Raw genomic sequence first — 17,108 nt, 5'->3', positions numbered from 1 at the left:
AATTTTTTGGGATTTTGCCATGTTGGCCAGGGTGATCTCGAACTACTGACCTCAGGTGATCCGCCCATCTCGGTGTGAGCCACTGTGCCCGGCCACAGTTATGATTTAATACTACATCTTTGTTCATTTACATATCTCAACTGTGGATGGTGCCGTGTATGGTCTGTGTATTTTGACGAATTTTAACATTTTATAATTTGTGTGCATTTTATGGTAGTAAATAAGATAGACTAGTACCTACATATATTTTATGCATTGATTACATACATTTTGTTAATTATTCAACATTTCTAGGCCATGAGGTTTGTCTTGAGTTTTTTCTTTTTTATGTATCTATATATAATTTATTTATTTTTTATTTTTGGTTTTTTTTGAGAAAGAGTCTTGTTCTGTTGCCCAAGCTGGAGTGTAGTGAACTGATCTTGGCTTACTGCAACTTCTACCTCCCAGGCGCAAGCGATTCTTGTGCATCAGCCTCCCAAGTAGCTGAGACGACAGTTTACAAAAATTAGCGTGGTGGGCGCCTGTAATGGCTTGAAACCGGGAGGCGGAGGTTGTAGTGACTCGAGATTGTGCCACTGCACTCTAGCCTTAGAGCAAGACTCCATCTCAAAAAAAAAAAAAAAAAAAAGGCCAGGTGCTGTGGCTCAAACGCTGGTAATCCCAACACTGGGAAGCCAACGTGGGTGAAGCACTTGAAGCCAGGAGTTCAAGACCAGCCTGACTGACATGGCAAAACCCCGTCTCTACTAAAAAATACAAAAATAAGCCAGACGTGGTTGCGCATGACTGTAGTCATACCAAGCCTCACTCTGTTGCCCAGGCTGGAGTGCACTGGTGAGATCTTGGCTCACCGCAGCCTCCACTTCCAGGGTTCAAGTGATTCTCCTGCCTCAGTCTCCCGAGTAGCTGGGATTACAGGCGCCTGCCACCATACCGGGCTAATTTTTGTATTTTTAGTAGAGATGAGGTTTCACCATGTTGGCCAGGCTGGTCTCCAACTCCTGACCTCAGGTGATCCACCTACCTCGGCCTCCCAAAGTTCTGGGATTATAGGCGTGAGCTACCATGCCCAGCCTACACTTCTTAATTTTTTGAAATAGAGAAAGGGGCCGGGTGCGGTGGCTCAAGCCTGTAATCCCAGCACTTTGGGAGGCCGAGACGGGCGAATCACGAGGTCAGGAGATCGAGACCATCCTGGCTAACACGGTGAAACCCCGTCTCTACTAAAAAATACAAAAACTAGCCAGGCGAGGTGGTGGGCGCCTGTAGTCCCAGCTACTCGGGAGGCTGAGGCAGGAGAATGGCGCAAACCCGGGAGGCGGAGCTTGCAGTGAGCTGAGATCCGGCCACTGCACTCCAGCCTGGACGACAGAGCCAGACTCCGTCTCAAAAAAAAAAAAAAAAAAAAAAAAAAAGAAATAGAGAAAGGGTCTCATTTTGTTGCTTAGCCTGGTCTTGAACTCCTAGCCTCAAACAGTCCTTTTGCCTTCCAGAGTGCAGGGATTATAGCCATGAGCTACCCTGCCTAGCCTTGAATTTCTGTTAGCAATGTATGGGAGCACCAATTTCTCCTTAACCCTATCTTTGACTATTTGATGGGTAAAGCATTCTTTTTTTTTTTTTTTTTTTTTTGAGACGGAGTCTCGCTCTGTCCCCCAGGCTGGAGTGTAGTGGCGCAATCTCAGCTCACTGCAAGCTCTGCCTCCCAAGTTCACGCCATTCTCCTGCCTCAGCTTCCTGAGTAGCTGGGACTACAGGCGCCTGCCACTGCGCCCGGCTAATTTTTTGTATTTTTAGTAGAGATTGGGTTTCACCGTGGTCTGGATCTCCTGACCTTGTGATCCGCCCGACTTGGCCTCCCAAAGTGCTGGGATTACAGGCGTGAGCCACCGCGCCCGGCCTGGGTAAAACATACTTTCTAAGTATAGTTTTTTTGATTCTCTTTTTTTTTTTTTTTTGAGACGGAGTCTCGCTGTGTCGCCCAGGCTGGGGTGCAGTGGCGCGATCTCGGCTCACTGCAAGCTCCGCCTCCTGGGTTCACGCCATTCTCCTGCCTCAGCCTCCGAGTAGCTGGGACTACAGGCGCCCGCCACCACGCCCGGCTAGTTTTTTGTATTTTTAGTAGAGACGGGTTTCACCATGTTAGCCAGGGATGGTCTCGATCTCCTGACCTCGTGATCCACCCGCCTCGGCCTCCCAAAGTGCTGGGATTACAGGCTTGAGCCACCGCGCCCGGCCTTGATTCTCTTAAGAATGAGCGGCCAAGCACGGTGGCTCACACCTGTAATCCAGCACTTTGGGAGGCCGAGGTGGGCGGATCACGAGGTGAGGAGATAGAGACCATCCTGGCTAACATGGTGAAACCCCATCTCTACAAAAATACAAAAAAATTAGCCGGGCATGGTGGGGGGCGCCTGTAGTCCCAGCTACTTGGGAGGCTGAGGCAGGAGAATGGCGTGAACCTGGAAGGCGGAGCTTGCAGTGAGCTGAGATCATGCCACTGTACTCCAGCCTGAGCCACAGTGCGAGATTCTGTCTCAAAAAAAAAAAAAAAAAAAAAGAATGAGCAGTAGCAGGTGGTCAAGTGTTTGTGTTTTTTTGGTGTTTGTTTATGTTAAATCCATTAATCTATTCCCATTGGGCTTTTTTTTCCTGTTGACTGTAAGATTCTATGTATATTTGTTAAGTTAACCTTTTGTGAAATGGATTAGATGGAGTAGAATCTATCAATATCCTATAGTTTCTGGTTTGTTTACTTATTTATTTATTTGAAACAGCGTCTTGCTCTGTCACCCAGGCTGGAGTATAGTGGTATGATCATAGCTCACTGCAGCCTCTATCTCCTGGGCTCAAGCAATCTTCCCACATCAGTCTCTGGAGTAGCTGGGACTACAGGCATACACCACCGTGCCCAGCTAATTTTGTTTTTGGTAGAGACAGGTCTTGCTGTGATGCCCAGGTTGGTTTTAAACCCCTGAGCTTAAACAGTCCTCCCACCTCGGCCTCACAAAGTGTTGGGATTACAGTAGAGAGCCACTGCACCCCGTCTGATTTCTGGATTTAAAATGGCCTTCTCCAAACAAATTACTAAGTAATTTCACTGTAATTTCCTCTAGCTTCATACTCATTCTAAAAATTCATAATGAACTTCATAAAACTATGAAGTCATAGCTTCATAGTTGTAAATGTAGTGGCTATTAGAATTAACATGTTAAAAAATAACTGGATCAGGCCAGGCACGGTGGCTAACACCTGTAATCTCAGCACTTTGGGAGGCTGAAGCGGGAGGATCACTTGAGGTCAGGAGTTCGAGACCAGCCTGGCTAATACGGTGAAACCCTATCTCTGGTAAAAATAGAAAAATTAGCCGGGCATGGTGGCGGGCACCTGTAATCCCAGCTACTTGGGAGGCTGAGGCAGGAGAATCGCTTGAACCTGGCAGGCAGAAGTTGCAGGGAGCCAAGATGATTACCACTGCACTCCAGCCTGGGCAACAGAGAAAGACTGTCTCAAAAACAAAACAAAACTGGATCAGACATATCTATTGCCCAGATAGGACATGAACATCTGTTTATAATTTTTGTTCATCAGTATCATATAATTTTGTTCATCGTCGGTTTATAAATTTTGCTCAGTCCAGTAGTCCTCAGAGCGTGGTTCTAGAAACCAGCAGTGTGTCACCTGTGCAGTTGTTAGAAGTGCAGATTCTTGAACCTTACTTCAAACCTTCTGACTCAGAAACTGTAGGGGGTGGAGCTCAAACTGTTTTAACAGTTCCTCCAAATGGTTTGCATACAGACTACAATTTGAGAAACACTGCTTTAATTCCTTTTTTTCCAACTGTACAAGTACTGCCTTAGTTCAGCCTCTTTTCTATTTGTCTAGGCTTGTGCTAAGCAAGAATATAAATAAATTTATCGGCTGGGCACGGTGGCTTATGCCTGTAATCCCAGCACTTTGGGAGGCCGAGGCAGGCGGATCACGAGTTCAGAAAATCAAAACCATCCTGGCTAACACGGTGAAACCCCGTCTCTACTAAAAATACAAAAAAAATTAGCCAGGTGTGGTGGTGGGCACATGTAGCCCCAGCTACTCAGGAGGCTGAGGCAAGAGAATGGCATGAACCTGGGAGGTGGAGCTTGCAATGCGCCGAGATCCGCGCCACTGCATTCCAACCTGGGCGACAGAGCGAGACTCCATCTCAAAAAAAAAAAGAGAAAAGAAAACTTATCACTGATAAGTGCTTTACAATGTTATTTAATAGTGTTTTTACTGGTTCCTTGCTTGTAATGGCATTCAATTCAGAGTCTTATATTTTAGTTATAGTGTATTTTTTTTTTTTTTTGAGATGGAGTCTCGCTGTGACATCTCCCTGACATTGTATTTAAAAAACCTATGTGTTACAGAATGGCAATAAAAGACCTAGTCCTTTAACCACAGGTAGTTTGAAAGGTTCTGCGCTAGACCATTTGGTCAGAATGACCCCTTAATAAAACTATTTGATATAAATGGCTGTGACAGAGTTTGTAGATAAGAATCCAAGACCATTTCAAGATTCTAGGCAAATGGCCCAGATAGCTTACAACCTGTAGCTGAAAGCACTGCCTTTTAAGTTGTTCCTCATCCCTGTGGTTATAGCTGTGAAGTTGCTACTTATTTTCAGCCCTGGATATTTGAATAAGAAATTTGATAATGTAAGTAAATAATACGTTGGTATTTAATAAATGACAGCTTTTTTATTCCTTTATATTTTTCTGAATTTATTTTCAGGCTTAATAATTGTCTCCAGTTTTACCTTTTTTCTCCTTAATTTTTTTATTGCAGAATTGAAGATGTTCCTGCTCCTTCTACATCTGCAGATAAAGTGGAGAGGTAAGATTATTTACATGGTATATAATTAGATTCATATCTGGAACATAAACTAAGAAATATAACTTTACAGTTTCATTGTTTTTGTTTTTTAATTTATTTTTGATAGAGGCAAGATGTTGCTTTGTTGCTCAGGCCAAAGTGCAGTGTGCAATCAGGGCTCACCATAACTTTGAACTCATGGGCTCAAGCAGTCCTCCCACCTCAACCTCTTGAGTAGCTAGGACTATAGGCACATGCCACTACACTTGGCTCCTTTTTTTTTTTTTTTTTAATTTTGAGACAGAGTCTCACTCTTTTTCAGGCTGGAGTGCAGTGGCGCAATCTCAGGCTCACTGCAAGCTCCACCTCTTGGGTTCACGCCATTCTCCTGCCTCAGCCTCCCTAGTAGCTGGGACTACAGGCGCTCGCCACCATGCCCAGCTAATTTTTTTTGTATTTTTAGTAGAGACGGGGTTAGTCAGGATGGTCTCGATCTTCTGACCTCGAGATCCACCCATCTCGGCCTCCCAAAGTGCTGGGATTATAGGCATGAGCCACTGCGCCCGGCCCACCTGGTTCATTTTTAAGTTTTTTGGAGAGATAGGGTCTTGCTGTGTTGCCAAGTCTGTTCTCAATCTCCTAGCCTCAAGCAATCCTCCCTGCCTCAGCCTTTCAAAGTGTAGGATTATAGATGTAAACTACCAGGCCCGTCTCACCTCTTCCCCCTGTAACTTTTCCATCTTGATATGACTGTGGTTCTTTGTTTTTCTTAATCTCAGATCTACACCTGCAGTGACTATGTTTCTTAATCAGAGGTGGGCATAATAATTAACTAAAAAGCTTACCCAAAAGGTAGATGCTAGGTTACATCTCTAGAGATTTCTTGTTTTATGTTTTAGAGACAGGGTCTTGCTCTGTTGCCCAAGCTGGAGTACAGTGATGTGATCATAGCTCACCACCACCTTGAACTCGAGGGCTAAAGGGACTCTTCTGTCTTAGCCTCCTGAGTAGCTGGGACTATAGGCATGCACCACCACATCAGGCTAATTATTTTTTTTTTTTTTTTTTTTTTTTTTTTTTTTTTTTGAGACGGAGTCTCGCTCTGTCGCCCAGGCTGGAGTGCAGTGGCCGGATCTCAGCTCACTGCAAGCTCCGCCTCCCGGGTTTACGCCATTCTCCTGCCTCAGCCTCCCCAGTAGCTGGGACTACAGGCGCCCGCCACCTCGCCCAGCTAGTTTTTTGTATTTTTTAGTAGAGACGGGGTTTCACCATGTTAGCCAGGATGGTCTCGATCTCCCGACCTCGTGATCCGCCCGTCTCGGCCTCCCAAAGTGCTGGGATTACAGGCTTGAGCCACCGCGCCCGGCCCAGGCTAATTATTTTATTTTGTTTATTTTTGAGATGGAGTTTCGCTCTTGTCGCCCAGGCTGGAGTGCAGTGGTGCAATCTTGGCTCACTGCATCATCTGCCTCCTGGGTTCAAGCAGTTCTCCTGCCTCAGTCTCACAAGTAGCTGGGATTACAGGCGGGTTCCACTACGCCTGGCTAATTTTTATATTTTTATTAGAGATGGGGTTTCACCATGTTGGCCAGGTTGGTCTTGAACTCCTGACCTTAGGTGATCTGCCCACCTTGGCCTCCCAAAGTGTTGGGATTACAGGTGTGAGCCGCTGCGCCCGGCCGAATTTTCTTTTTCTTTTTTTTTTTTTCTTTTTTTTTGAGACAGAGTCTTGCTCTGTCGCCCAGGCTGGAGTGCAATGGCGAGATCTCGGCTCATTGCAACCTCTGCCTCCCAGCTCCTGCCTCAGCCTCCCAAGTAGCTGGGATTACAGGTGCCCGCCACCATGTCCAGCTAATTTTTTTGTATTTTTAGTAGAGATGGAGTTTCACCATTTTAGTGAGGGTGGTCTCGATCTCCTGACCTCGTGATCCGCCCACCTCGGCCTCCCAAAGTGCTGGGATTACAGGCTTGAGCCACCGCACCTGGCCCACAAATACATTTTTTTTTTTTTTTTTTTTTGAGACAGAGTCTCGCTCTGTCGCCCAGGCTGGAGTGCAGTGGTGCAATCTCGGCTCACTGCAAGCTCCGCCTCCCGGGTTCACGCCATTCTCCTGCCTCAGCCTCCTGAGTAGCTGGGACTACAGGCGCCCGCCACCGCGCCCGGCTAATTTTTTGTATTTTTAGTAGAAACGGGGTTTCACCGTGGTCTCGATCTCCTGACCTTGTGATCCGCCCGCCTCGGCCTCCCAAAGTGCTGGGATTACAGGCGTGAGCCACTGCGCCCGGCCACAAATACATTTTTTAAGTGTCTACAGGGTTTTATGTTTTTCATGTTTGAAATCCCATTGTCATCTTGGTTATTTAACCCTTTTCCCATTTGCCCCGAGAATACTTGCCGGTGGTGCTTGGGGGGCTGCAGCATTTACCCAGTGATAAATGCCATGAAATAGCTCTCCTTTATTATTTTCACATCACTCTAATATATCGATTTTGGATAAAAAGACATCATTCTATTTATAGCATTCTGTTTTTAGTAATGGTATTTCCATATACAAAATATGGTAATTCTCAATCACTATAAATGTCAAATCCTAGAAAACGTAGCATTCCTGTGTATGATGTTAACATTCTTCTCAAATGGTTGTTGGCCCAAGATTCATTTGATGAATCCAATTTTTCTGAAATAGACGATTCTGATGTTAGTTGTGTGGAGAAATAACTCCAGCCAGGCACGATGGCTCATGTCTGTAATCCCAGCACTTTGGGTGGCTGAAGTGGGCTGATACTTGAGGTCAGGAGTTCAAGACCAGCCTGGCCAACATGGTGAAACCTTGTATCTACTAAAAATACAAAAATTAGCTGAGCCTGGTGGCAGGCACCTGTAATCCCAGCTACCTGGGAGGCTGAGGCAGGAGAATCACTTGAACCTCGGAGGTTGAGGTTGCAGTGAGCCAAGATTGTGCCACTGTACTCCAGCCTAAGTGACAGAGTGAGACTCTGTCTCCAAAAATAAATAAATAAATAAATAACTCCAAGAACAGTTTTATATTTTTATTTTCACACTGAAAGTCAGATTTGCTTCAGCTTCAAAGAACATGTTTATGTAAAATTAAATGAGAGCTGGCAGCGAGCTGTACTATTTTTTTTTTTCCTAAACAGGAAAAGGGTTAAAATAAATCTTATGAAATACTGTTTGGCTGGGTGTGGTAGCTTGCACCAGTAATCCCAACACTTTGAGAGGCCAAGCAAGACCTCCATCTCTGAGGGGATCACATGACCCCAGGAGTTTGAGACCAGCCTGGGCAACATAGCAAGACCCCATCTGTACCAAAATTTTTAAAAATTGTTCATTGTGACACTTGCATGTGGTCCCAGATACTGGGGAGGCTGAGGTAGGAGGATTGTGGCAAGCCCAGGAAGTCGAGGTTGTGGTGAGCTGTGGTCCGGCCACTGCACTCTAGTCTGGGTGACAGAGTAAGACCCTGTCTCCAAAAACAAGGAAAGAAAAAAAAATACTCAAGCCTGTAATCCCAGCACTTTGGGAGGCCGAGACGGGCGGATCACGAGGTCAGGAGATCGAGACCATCCTGGCTAACACGGAGAAACCCCGTCTCTACTAAAAAAAATACAAAAAACTAGCCGGGCGAGGTGGCGGGCGCCTGTAGTCCCAGCTACTCGGGAGGCTGAGGCAGGAGAATGGCGCAAACCCGGGAGGCGGAGCTTGCAGTGAGCTGAGATCCAGCCACTGCACTCCAGCCTGGGCGACAGAGCCAGACTCCGTCTCAAAAAAAAAAAAAAAAAAAAATAGGGCTAGGTGCAGTGGCTTAATGCCTGTAATCCCAGCACTTTGGGAGGCCGAGGTTGGTGAATCACCTGAGGTCAGGAGTTCAAGATCAGCCTGGCCAACATGGTGAAACCCCATCTCTACTAAAAAATACAAAAATTAGCAGGGTGTGGTGGCGAGTGCCTGTAATTCCAGCTACTTGGGAGGCTGAAGCAGAAGAATCACTTGAACCCGGGAGGCGGAAGTTGCAGTCAGCCAAGATCACACTACTGTACTCCAGTCTGGGTGACGAGCGAAACTGCATCTCAGAACAAAACAAAATGTCTTGTGAGTTAATCTGGTATTTGGGTGGTATGAATACTGAATACTGTTTAGGATTGATCCTAAACACAATACTTTTAAGGGGGTTACTTAAACCATAGTATTTAAGTTTCTGGACTGACTAAATGAAGCTAGGCTACCCAAAACACAGTGCTTGATATGTAATCATCAATATTAAACTCCATTGCCCAGGTTGGAATACAGTGGTGCGATCGTGGCTCACTGCACCCTTGACATTCCCTGGGCTCAGGTGATCCTCCTGCCTTAGCCTCCTGAGTAGCTAGGACCAGAGATGTGTGCCATCATGCCTGACTAATTTTTGTATTTTGTTTTTAGAGATGAGGTTTTGTCATGTTGCCCAGGCTGGCCTCAAACTCCTGGGGCTCAAGCCATCTTCTCACCTGAGCCACCCGAAGTGCTGGGATTACAGGCGTGTGAGCCACCATGCTTGGCATAAGCATTTGATTTTTCGAAGACCAGAATATTCTGATTCTGAGAGAAACATGAAGGATGGTTGGAAAACACATTGTTAGTCTCACCTTAAATTTATAACCTCTGACCTAAAGTGCGTTTTTAGTTTTGATTGGCACTTATACCGCATTTCTCCAGTCAAGTTGTTTTCCCATTCTGCTGAACTGCTTAATCGTTCCTCCTCTTTTTTTCCTCCTTGAGTCAGGGTATTGTTCAGCCACTCAGGCTGGAGTACAGTGGGTCCTGATCTTGGCTTGGTGCAGCCTCAAACTCCTGGGCTCAAGAGATCCTCCTGCCTCAGCCTCCCAGACTAAGTTTTTTTTGTGTGTTTTAGGGACAGGGTCTTATTATGTTGCCCAGGCAGGTCTTGAACTCCTGACCTCCCTATGATGCTCCCTCCTCAGCCTCCCGAGTTGTTGGAATTACAGGCATGAGCCACGGCACCCAGTTGATCAGCTTCTTCTTTGTATTTTCTTAAACAGTCAACATCATACCCCTCATCTTGCTTTTTACCTGATGATTTTTCCTTTGTTTTATGTTTGGTTCTAGATTTTTGTTTGTTCACTGAATAAACAATACGAAGAGAAATTTCTTAACACTGTGCCATATATCTGTAGCCATATATTCTCTCCTTTTGAATGCCTTTTCATGCTCTTATTCAGCAGTTCTCAAAGTTTTTTTTCTTGTATACCCTTCGGTCTCAAGTACTTTTTCAGGGATAATGTAAGATCAAAACTGTTTTTGTAATAATAAGACTGCCTTTTTGACCACTGGCACTGATCGTGCAAAAGTAATGGTGGATAAACCTGCTGTTCCCTTAACATAAATCAAGGCAGTGGCAACAAACAGTACTAGCAATTCTTGTGTTCTTCACTATCACCTTCACTTAGAAAATGTCCATGATGAAGCATTACAGACTTAAGTTTATTAATTCTCAGTCCTTGACTACGTGGCTTTAAGGTAACCTGGCAAAATAGGAATTATGGATGGAGCGCTTCAGCATATCAAAAGTAGGTACAATGGTTTTTTTTATGAAAAGCCCTTGTGTGATTTTAATTAAGAGTTGATTAAGCTTTTTTCATGTAACTTTATTTACTGGCTTTTATTGGAAAGAATGTTTTATTCAAAAGTTTTATTTTTGAAAGAATGACCAACAGACAAACTTTTATTTAGACTTGATACTTAGCAGATGTTTTCTCCAAAATGAATACAGTGAGCCTGTCACTTTAAGGGAAATAACTGACAGTATCCGTGCTAGTGATAGAATGTGAGCTTTCACATGAAAAATAAAAATTTTGGATAAGTTATATATCAACTGCTGTTGTGAGACTGACAGTATCCTAATACTTTATGACTGTTCTGATGAAATTGAGTTTTAAGTTGTGGTAAAATACACATAATATAAAATTTTCCATCTTTTTAAGTGTGTAAGTCAGTAGTGTTAAGTAAATTCACATTGTTGTATACCCAATCTTTTTTTTTTTTTTTTTTGAGACGGAGTCTTGCTCTGTTGCCCAGGCTGGACTGCAGTGGCCGGATCTCAGCTCACTGCAAGCTCCGCCTCCCGGGTTTACGCCATTCTCCTGCCTCAGCCTCCCGAGTAGCTGGGACTACAGGCGCCCGCCACCTCGCCCGGCTAGATTTTTGTATTTTTTTAGTAGAGACGGGGGTTTCACCGTGTTAGCCAGGATGGTCTCGATCTCCTGACCTCGTGATCCGCCCGTCTCGGCCTCCCAAAGTGCTGGGATTACAGGCTTGAGCCACCGCGCCCGGCCTGTATACCCAATCTTATCTTGCAGATCTGAAACTATTACCCAGTAAAAACTCCCTCTTTCTGTCTCCCCTAGCAACCACCATTCTGCTTTCTGTCTCTATGAATTTGGCTACTTTAGGTACCTCATATAAATGGAATAATAGAATATTTACCTTTTTGTGAGTGGCTTATTTCACTTAGCATAGTGTTCTTAATGTTCATCCATGTTGTGGTGTGTCAGAATTTCCTTGCTTTTTATTGTGAGTACTGCTGCTGTGACCTTGGGTTTATGTAATCATAAGTAGAAGATCTAGAATACAAGATAGACTGGTTTTTAATGTACCAGTATGAGAAGTTCATCAGTGTTTTCAGATTGTACAGTACAACTAACCTTTAAGAAATTACCACTTTGTTGGTCAAGTGTGGTGGCTCACGCCTGCATCCCAGTACTTTGGGAGGCTGAGGTGGGAGGATCACTTGAGGTCAGGAGTTTGAGATCAGTTTGGCAAACATGGTGAAACCCTGTCTCGAGTAAAAATACAAAAATCAGCCGGGCATGGTGGCATGCACCTGTAATCCCTGCTACTCAAGTGGCTGAGGCAAGAGAATCGCTTGAACCCAGGAGGCAGAGGTTATAGTGAGCCAAGATCGCGCCACTCCAGCCTGGGCAATAGAGTGAGAGGCTGTTTCCAAAAAAAAAAAAAAAAAAATACCACTTGTTGACTGGGCATGGTGGCTCCTGCCTGTAATCCCAGCACTTTGTGTGGCCAAGGTGGTGGATCACTTGAGGTCAGGAGTTTGAGACCAGCTTGGCCAACATGGTGAAACAGTCTCTACTAAAAATACAAAAATTAACTGGGTGTGGTGGTGCCCTCTTTTAATCCCAGTTACTGGGGAGGCCGAGGCACAAGAATGGCTTGAACCCAGGAGGTGGAGGTTGCAGTGAGCTATTGTGCCACTGTACCCCAGCCTGGGTGACAGAGCAAGACTTTTTTTTTTTTTTTTTTTTTTTTTTTAAAGACAAGTGACCACTTTGTTGGGTTTGGGTGTGGTAACAGAAGTATATCCAGTTATCTGAAAGGACTATTTAAATATTAAATATTCCCTTTCCAACTGCATATCTATGTCAAGTCAGATATTCTTGTACTTTAATGAAAATAAAACATTGCAGAATAGTGAATAGGGAAATCCTGTTCTACTAACAGACATTTAGGAGATTTGTAAAAATGTAACATCGCCACTATTCTTACCAAATTTTTGTTTTGAAGAGTTACTCTTCAGAGAAAGTCATGTTATTAACATGTAACATTTTAAAATATTTAAAATTATTTTAGTTTTAATTTCAGTATGGCGAATACTGATAGATGTAACTTGCATACACAGAGGCTTTTGGAGGGCTTCAGTAATGTAACAGTGTAAAGGATCCTGACATCAAAGTTTTTTTGCTCTTACGTAACACCAGCATCTCCATTTGTTCACAAGATCCCACTCATTGTTTACTTAATAATAGAACTCCTGTAGTTCTCTATACAACAATACTATTGTTTCCTATGAGATAACTTATATCAACCCACTAGGTATCATCAGGTTTAACTGTTTGTTGACCCCCTCATACTTCCCTTCATCTGTTACCTCACATCAGTTTCTTTGACAGGCAAATGTGAAAGAGGTGTCCACTCTGTTTCTCTACTACTACTTTTGTTATCAATTGAAGCTACTTCAATCAGGTTTTTCTCTACCATTCTACTAAAATAGTCTTGTTTACGGTCTTTAATACCATCCATATTCCTAGTAGTCATCTCTCAGCTCTCTGAGTTAATCTTGTCTTTAACATTTGACCCAATCCATTACTCCCATTACTTTTTCCCGTTACGTTTTTTATTTTTATTTTTATTTATTTATTTATTTTTGAGATGGAATCTTGCTCTGTCACCCAGGCTGGAGTGCACTGGCACGATCTTGTCTCACTGCAGCCTCCTCCTCCCAGGTTCAAGCAATTCTCCTGCCTCATCCTCCCAAGTAGCTGGGATTACAGGCGTGCACCACCGTGCCCAGCTAATTTTTGTATTTTTAGTAGAGACAGGGTTTCGCTGTGTTGGCCATCCACTGTGCCCGGCCCCGTTACTTTACTTCATACTATTTTCTTGTCTCTTTTCCTTCACTGGCTATTCCCCCAACCCCTGTTCTTCCTCATCTCCCCTATCTAAATATTGGAAGGCTTCCAGGACTCAGCCAGTCCTACAACCTCTTTATTAGTAGCCACTCCCAATGTATTCTCCCCGGTTAAGTCCCGTAGCTTTAAGTACCTGACTCTCCTATTTGTATCTCTAGTCCCCATATCTCTCCCAAATTTCCCCTTATAATATCTTGGAGGCCTAATAGGGATCTCAGAATTAACATATCCAAAGCTAAATACCGTACAGTAATTGATTGCCTTGTTTCTCAATGACTTTTCCTTCAGTTGACTTTTTATCAGACAGTGGCAATGTTGTTCTAGAATTTTTCATCTAGATTGTGTAGATTTGAATCGCTGCCATTAGTATTGAGTTTTCCATCTGTAAAGTGGGGGTAATAATTCAATAATTTTATGAAGTGAAGATCCTAGGGTTTAAATGTAGGTAAAATTTCTACATCGTCCGTTATTAACACTTAATACCAGTTGCCCAGGCCAAAAAACGTTTGCTTTATCTCTCACTCTTTTATTCAATAAATTATATACCTAGTCCATTAGCAGATTTTATTTTATTTTATTTTTATTTTTATTTTTTGAGATGGAGTCTTCCTCTGTCGCCCAGGCTGGAGCACAGTGGCCGGATCTCAGCTCACTGCAGGCTCCGCTTCCCGGGTTTATGCCATTCTCCTGCCTCAGCCTCCTCCCAAGTAGCTGGGACTACAGGCACCTGCCACCTCGCCCGGCTAGTTTTTTGTATTTTTTAGTAGAGACGGGGTTTCACCGTGTTAGCCAGGATGGTCTCGATCTCCTGACCTCGTGATCCGCCCGTCTTGGCCTCCCAAAGTGCTGGGATTACAGGCTTGAGCCACTGCGCCCGGCCCATTAGCAGATTTTAAAATAAGTATATTCAGAATCTGACCTCTAATACTCCTCAGGTTCTTGTCTAGATTTTTGCAGTTTCTTTCCTTTTTTTTTTTTTTTTAAATAGAGAAAGAGTGGTGGGTTTTTTTTTTTTTTTTTTTGGACATATGTTCTTGCTCTGTTGCCCAGGCTAGAGTGGAGCAGCATGATCCTAGTTCACTGCAGCCTTGAATTCCTGGGCGCAAACAGTCCTCCTTCCTTAGCCTCCTGAGTAACGAGGACTGCAGGTGCACACCGTGATGTCAGCTAATTTTTGTATTTTCCTGTAGAGATGCTAGTCTCGAACTCCTGGGCTCAAGTGATCCTCCCACCTTGGCCTCCTGAAGTGCTGGGATTACAGGCATGAGCCACCATGCTCAGCCTTAGACTTTTTCTTTTTCTTTTTTTTTTTTTTTGAGATGGAGTCTCGCTCTGTCACCCAGGCCGGAGTGCAGTGGCACAATCTCGGCTCCCTGCAACCTCTGCCTCCCTGGTTCAAGCAATTCTTCTGCCTCAGTCTCCCAAGTAGCTGGGACTACAGGCACACACCACCACGCCCGGCTAACTTCTGTATTTTCAGTAGAGATGGGGTTTCACCATGTTGGTCAGGCTGGTCTCGAACTCCTGACCGTGTGATCCACCTACCTCAGCCTCCCAAAGTGCTGGGATTACAGGCATGAGCCACCGCAGCCCGGCCAGACTTTCTTTCCAACTGGTTTTCTCCCCAGTTCTATTCTTGTTCTGTCTTAAAGTCTATACTAACGTGATGCTGCTCTCTCCCTCTTCCCTTTTATTTCCTATATTCTTCCCCAGCTTAGTCTAGCCAGAAAAGTTTTCTGTTTTTCAAATATTTCAAGCAAGCTTCTTTTAGAGCTTTGAACTTACTGTTGCCTCTGCCCTAGAGTGCTTTTCCCTTGTTTTTTTTTTTTTTTCCCCCCAGCTTACCTTAAGTTCTCTGCTTCAATTTGACATTGTCCATGTGGTCTTAGCTCATTCTTGTTATAATCACAGTGTCTTGAATTGTGCCCAACAATATTAGGTGCCCAAGTATTGTTGATTGAATTAAGAAGAGGGATTATCCTTCCAAATAATTTGGTTTTCATTAATGGAACTTAGAATATCACTGACTCTTGCTCTTTTGACCCAGGTTTTTCTTAAAGCTATAAGAAACATTAAATAAAGGTCTAATTGGCACACAGGAAACTGCACATAACTTTAAAGTAACAATTACGAATTTCTACATATGTATATACACCTGTGTAAACCATTATCACAATCAAGATAATGAGCATATTCATCACCTCAAAGTTTCCTCATGTGCCTTTGTACTTCATTCCCTCCCCAGCAACCATTAATCTGCTTTCTGTCACTGAAGATGGGTTGCATTTTGTAGAATATTATCTAAATAGAATCATACAGTAAGTACTGTTTCTTTTTGTATAGTTTCTTTGATTCAGCATAATTATTTTGAGATTCATCCATGTTACCACGTGTACTAATAGTTCATTCTTTTTATTAGTGAATGACATTTCATGATGTAGATATATCACAATTTGTTTATCCATTTGGGTTTCCAGTTTTTGGCTTACAAATAAAGCTGTTGTGAATATTTGTGTACAAGTCTTTGTATGGGCATTCATTTCCATTTTTTGGGTCCATACCTAGGAGTGGAATGGCTGGATCATATGGTAGGTATATATCTAACTTTAAGAAACACCCAAACTGTTTGCTAAAGTGATTCTATCATTACATTATTACCAGCAGTGTTTGACAGTTCTAGTTGCCCTACATCCTCACCGTCATTTGATGTGTGGTCAGTCTTTTAAAATTTTAGCCATTATAGTGAGTATAACAGTATCTTATCATGGGTTTAGTTTGTATTTTTTTGAGTGACCCATAATGTTGGCATCTTTTCATGTTCTTATTTGCCATCCATGTATCTTTGATGACATGTTTGTTAAAATCTTTCGCCCCCTTTTTATTGGATTATTATTGCATTCTAAGAGTTCTTTATATATTCAAGTCCTTTATCAGAAGTTTTGCATATATTTTCTACCAGTTTGGCTTGCCTTTTTTGTTTTTATAATAGTGTCTTTCAAAATCAAAAGTTTTTCATTTTAATGGTATGTCTACTTTATTGATTTTTTTTTTCCTCTTGTTAATAGTTTGTGCTTTTTCTTTCATATTCAGGAAGTCTTTGCCAAACCCAAAGTCACTAAGATTTTTATCCTATAGTTCCTTGTATACATTTTATGGTTTAAATCTTATATTTAGATAGCCTATGATCCATTTCAGATTGATTTTTGTATGAGGTATAGATAACAGTTGAGGTTCACTTTATTGCATGTGGATTTATAATTACTCCAGCACCATCTGTTAGAAAGATTATCCATTCCCCATTGCATTTCCTTGGTACCTTTGTCAAAATTTCAGTTAGTTGTATATGTGTGGATCTGTTTTTGTACTCTGTGTTCTATTTGATCCATTTGCTTTTCTTTATGCCAATACTACATTGTCTTAATCTTAAAATCACTGCCTCTTGCCCTGTTTACCTAAATGCTTCCTAATAATTCTTTTAGCTAGTACAATTTGTATGAATTTATGGTTCTTTTATGATACCTTTTTTATTTGTTGCTTAATTAGCAAATATTTATAGTAATGCAATACAGGCTTTGTGAGTAGATGAGCCGTTACAATAAAATATTCTAGTCAAGCTTCTGGGAATGTTGCCTTTAAGATTTCTTTTGATTTTTGTGATGGTAAATAAGTGTGTTAGCCAGGCCTTGCCAGAGTAGTCCAAAGGTTTTAAAAAATTAAACTATTGTTCAAATATAGCAGGTATTCAAATAATA

At 42.8% G+C, this 17,108-nt stretch overlaps 1 protein-coding gene across 6 annotated transcripts in view; it reads left to right on the top strand.

The window, feature by feature from the left end:
* The window catches only part of NAS (nuclear autoantigenic sperm protein), a 38,752-nt gene that overhangs the window by 3,216 nt on the left and 18,428 nt on the right, over positions 1–17,108 (top strand). For 3 of the 6 annotated variants that reach the window (XM_011764009.3, XM_011764010.3, XM_011764006.3), the window contains exons 2-3: positions 4,828–4,875; positions 15,602–15,674. In XM_011764009.3, coding sequence (XP_011762311.1) covers positions 4,836–4,875; positions 15,602–15,674 — 113 coding nt within the window. In that variant the 5' untranslated portion in view covers positions 4,828–4,835. Of the gene's footprint in view, positions 1–4,827; positions 4,876–8,943; positions 8,966–15,601; positions 15,675–17,108 lie in introns of those variants that run through there. The other 3 variants (XM_011764007.3, XM_011764011.3, XM_011764008.2) reach the window with 2 other exon arrangements.

This window comes from Macaca nemestrina, chromosome 1, assembly GCF_043159975.1.
Source record: "Macaca nemestrina isolate mMacNem1 chromosome 1, mMacNem.hap1, whole genome shotgun sequence".
Classification (NCBI taxonomy): domain Eukaryota; kingdom Metazoa; phylum Chordata; class Mammalia; order Primates; family Cercopithecidae; genus Macaca; species Macaca nemestrina.
This window is presented reverse-complemented; position numbering and strand designations above follow the sequence as displayed.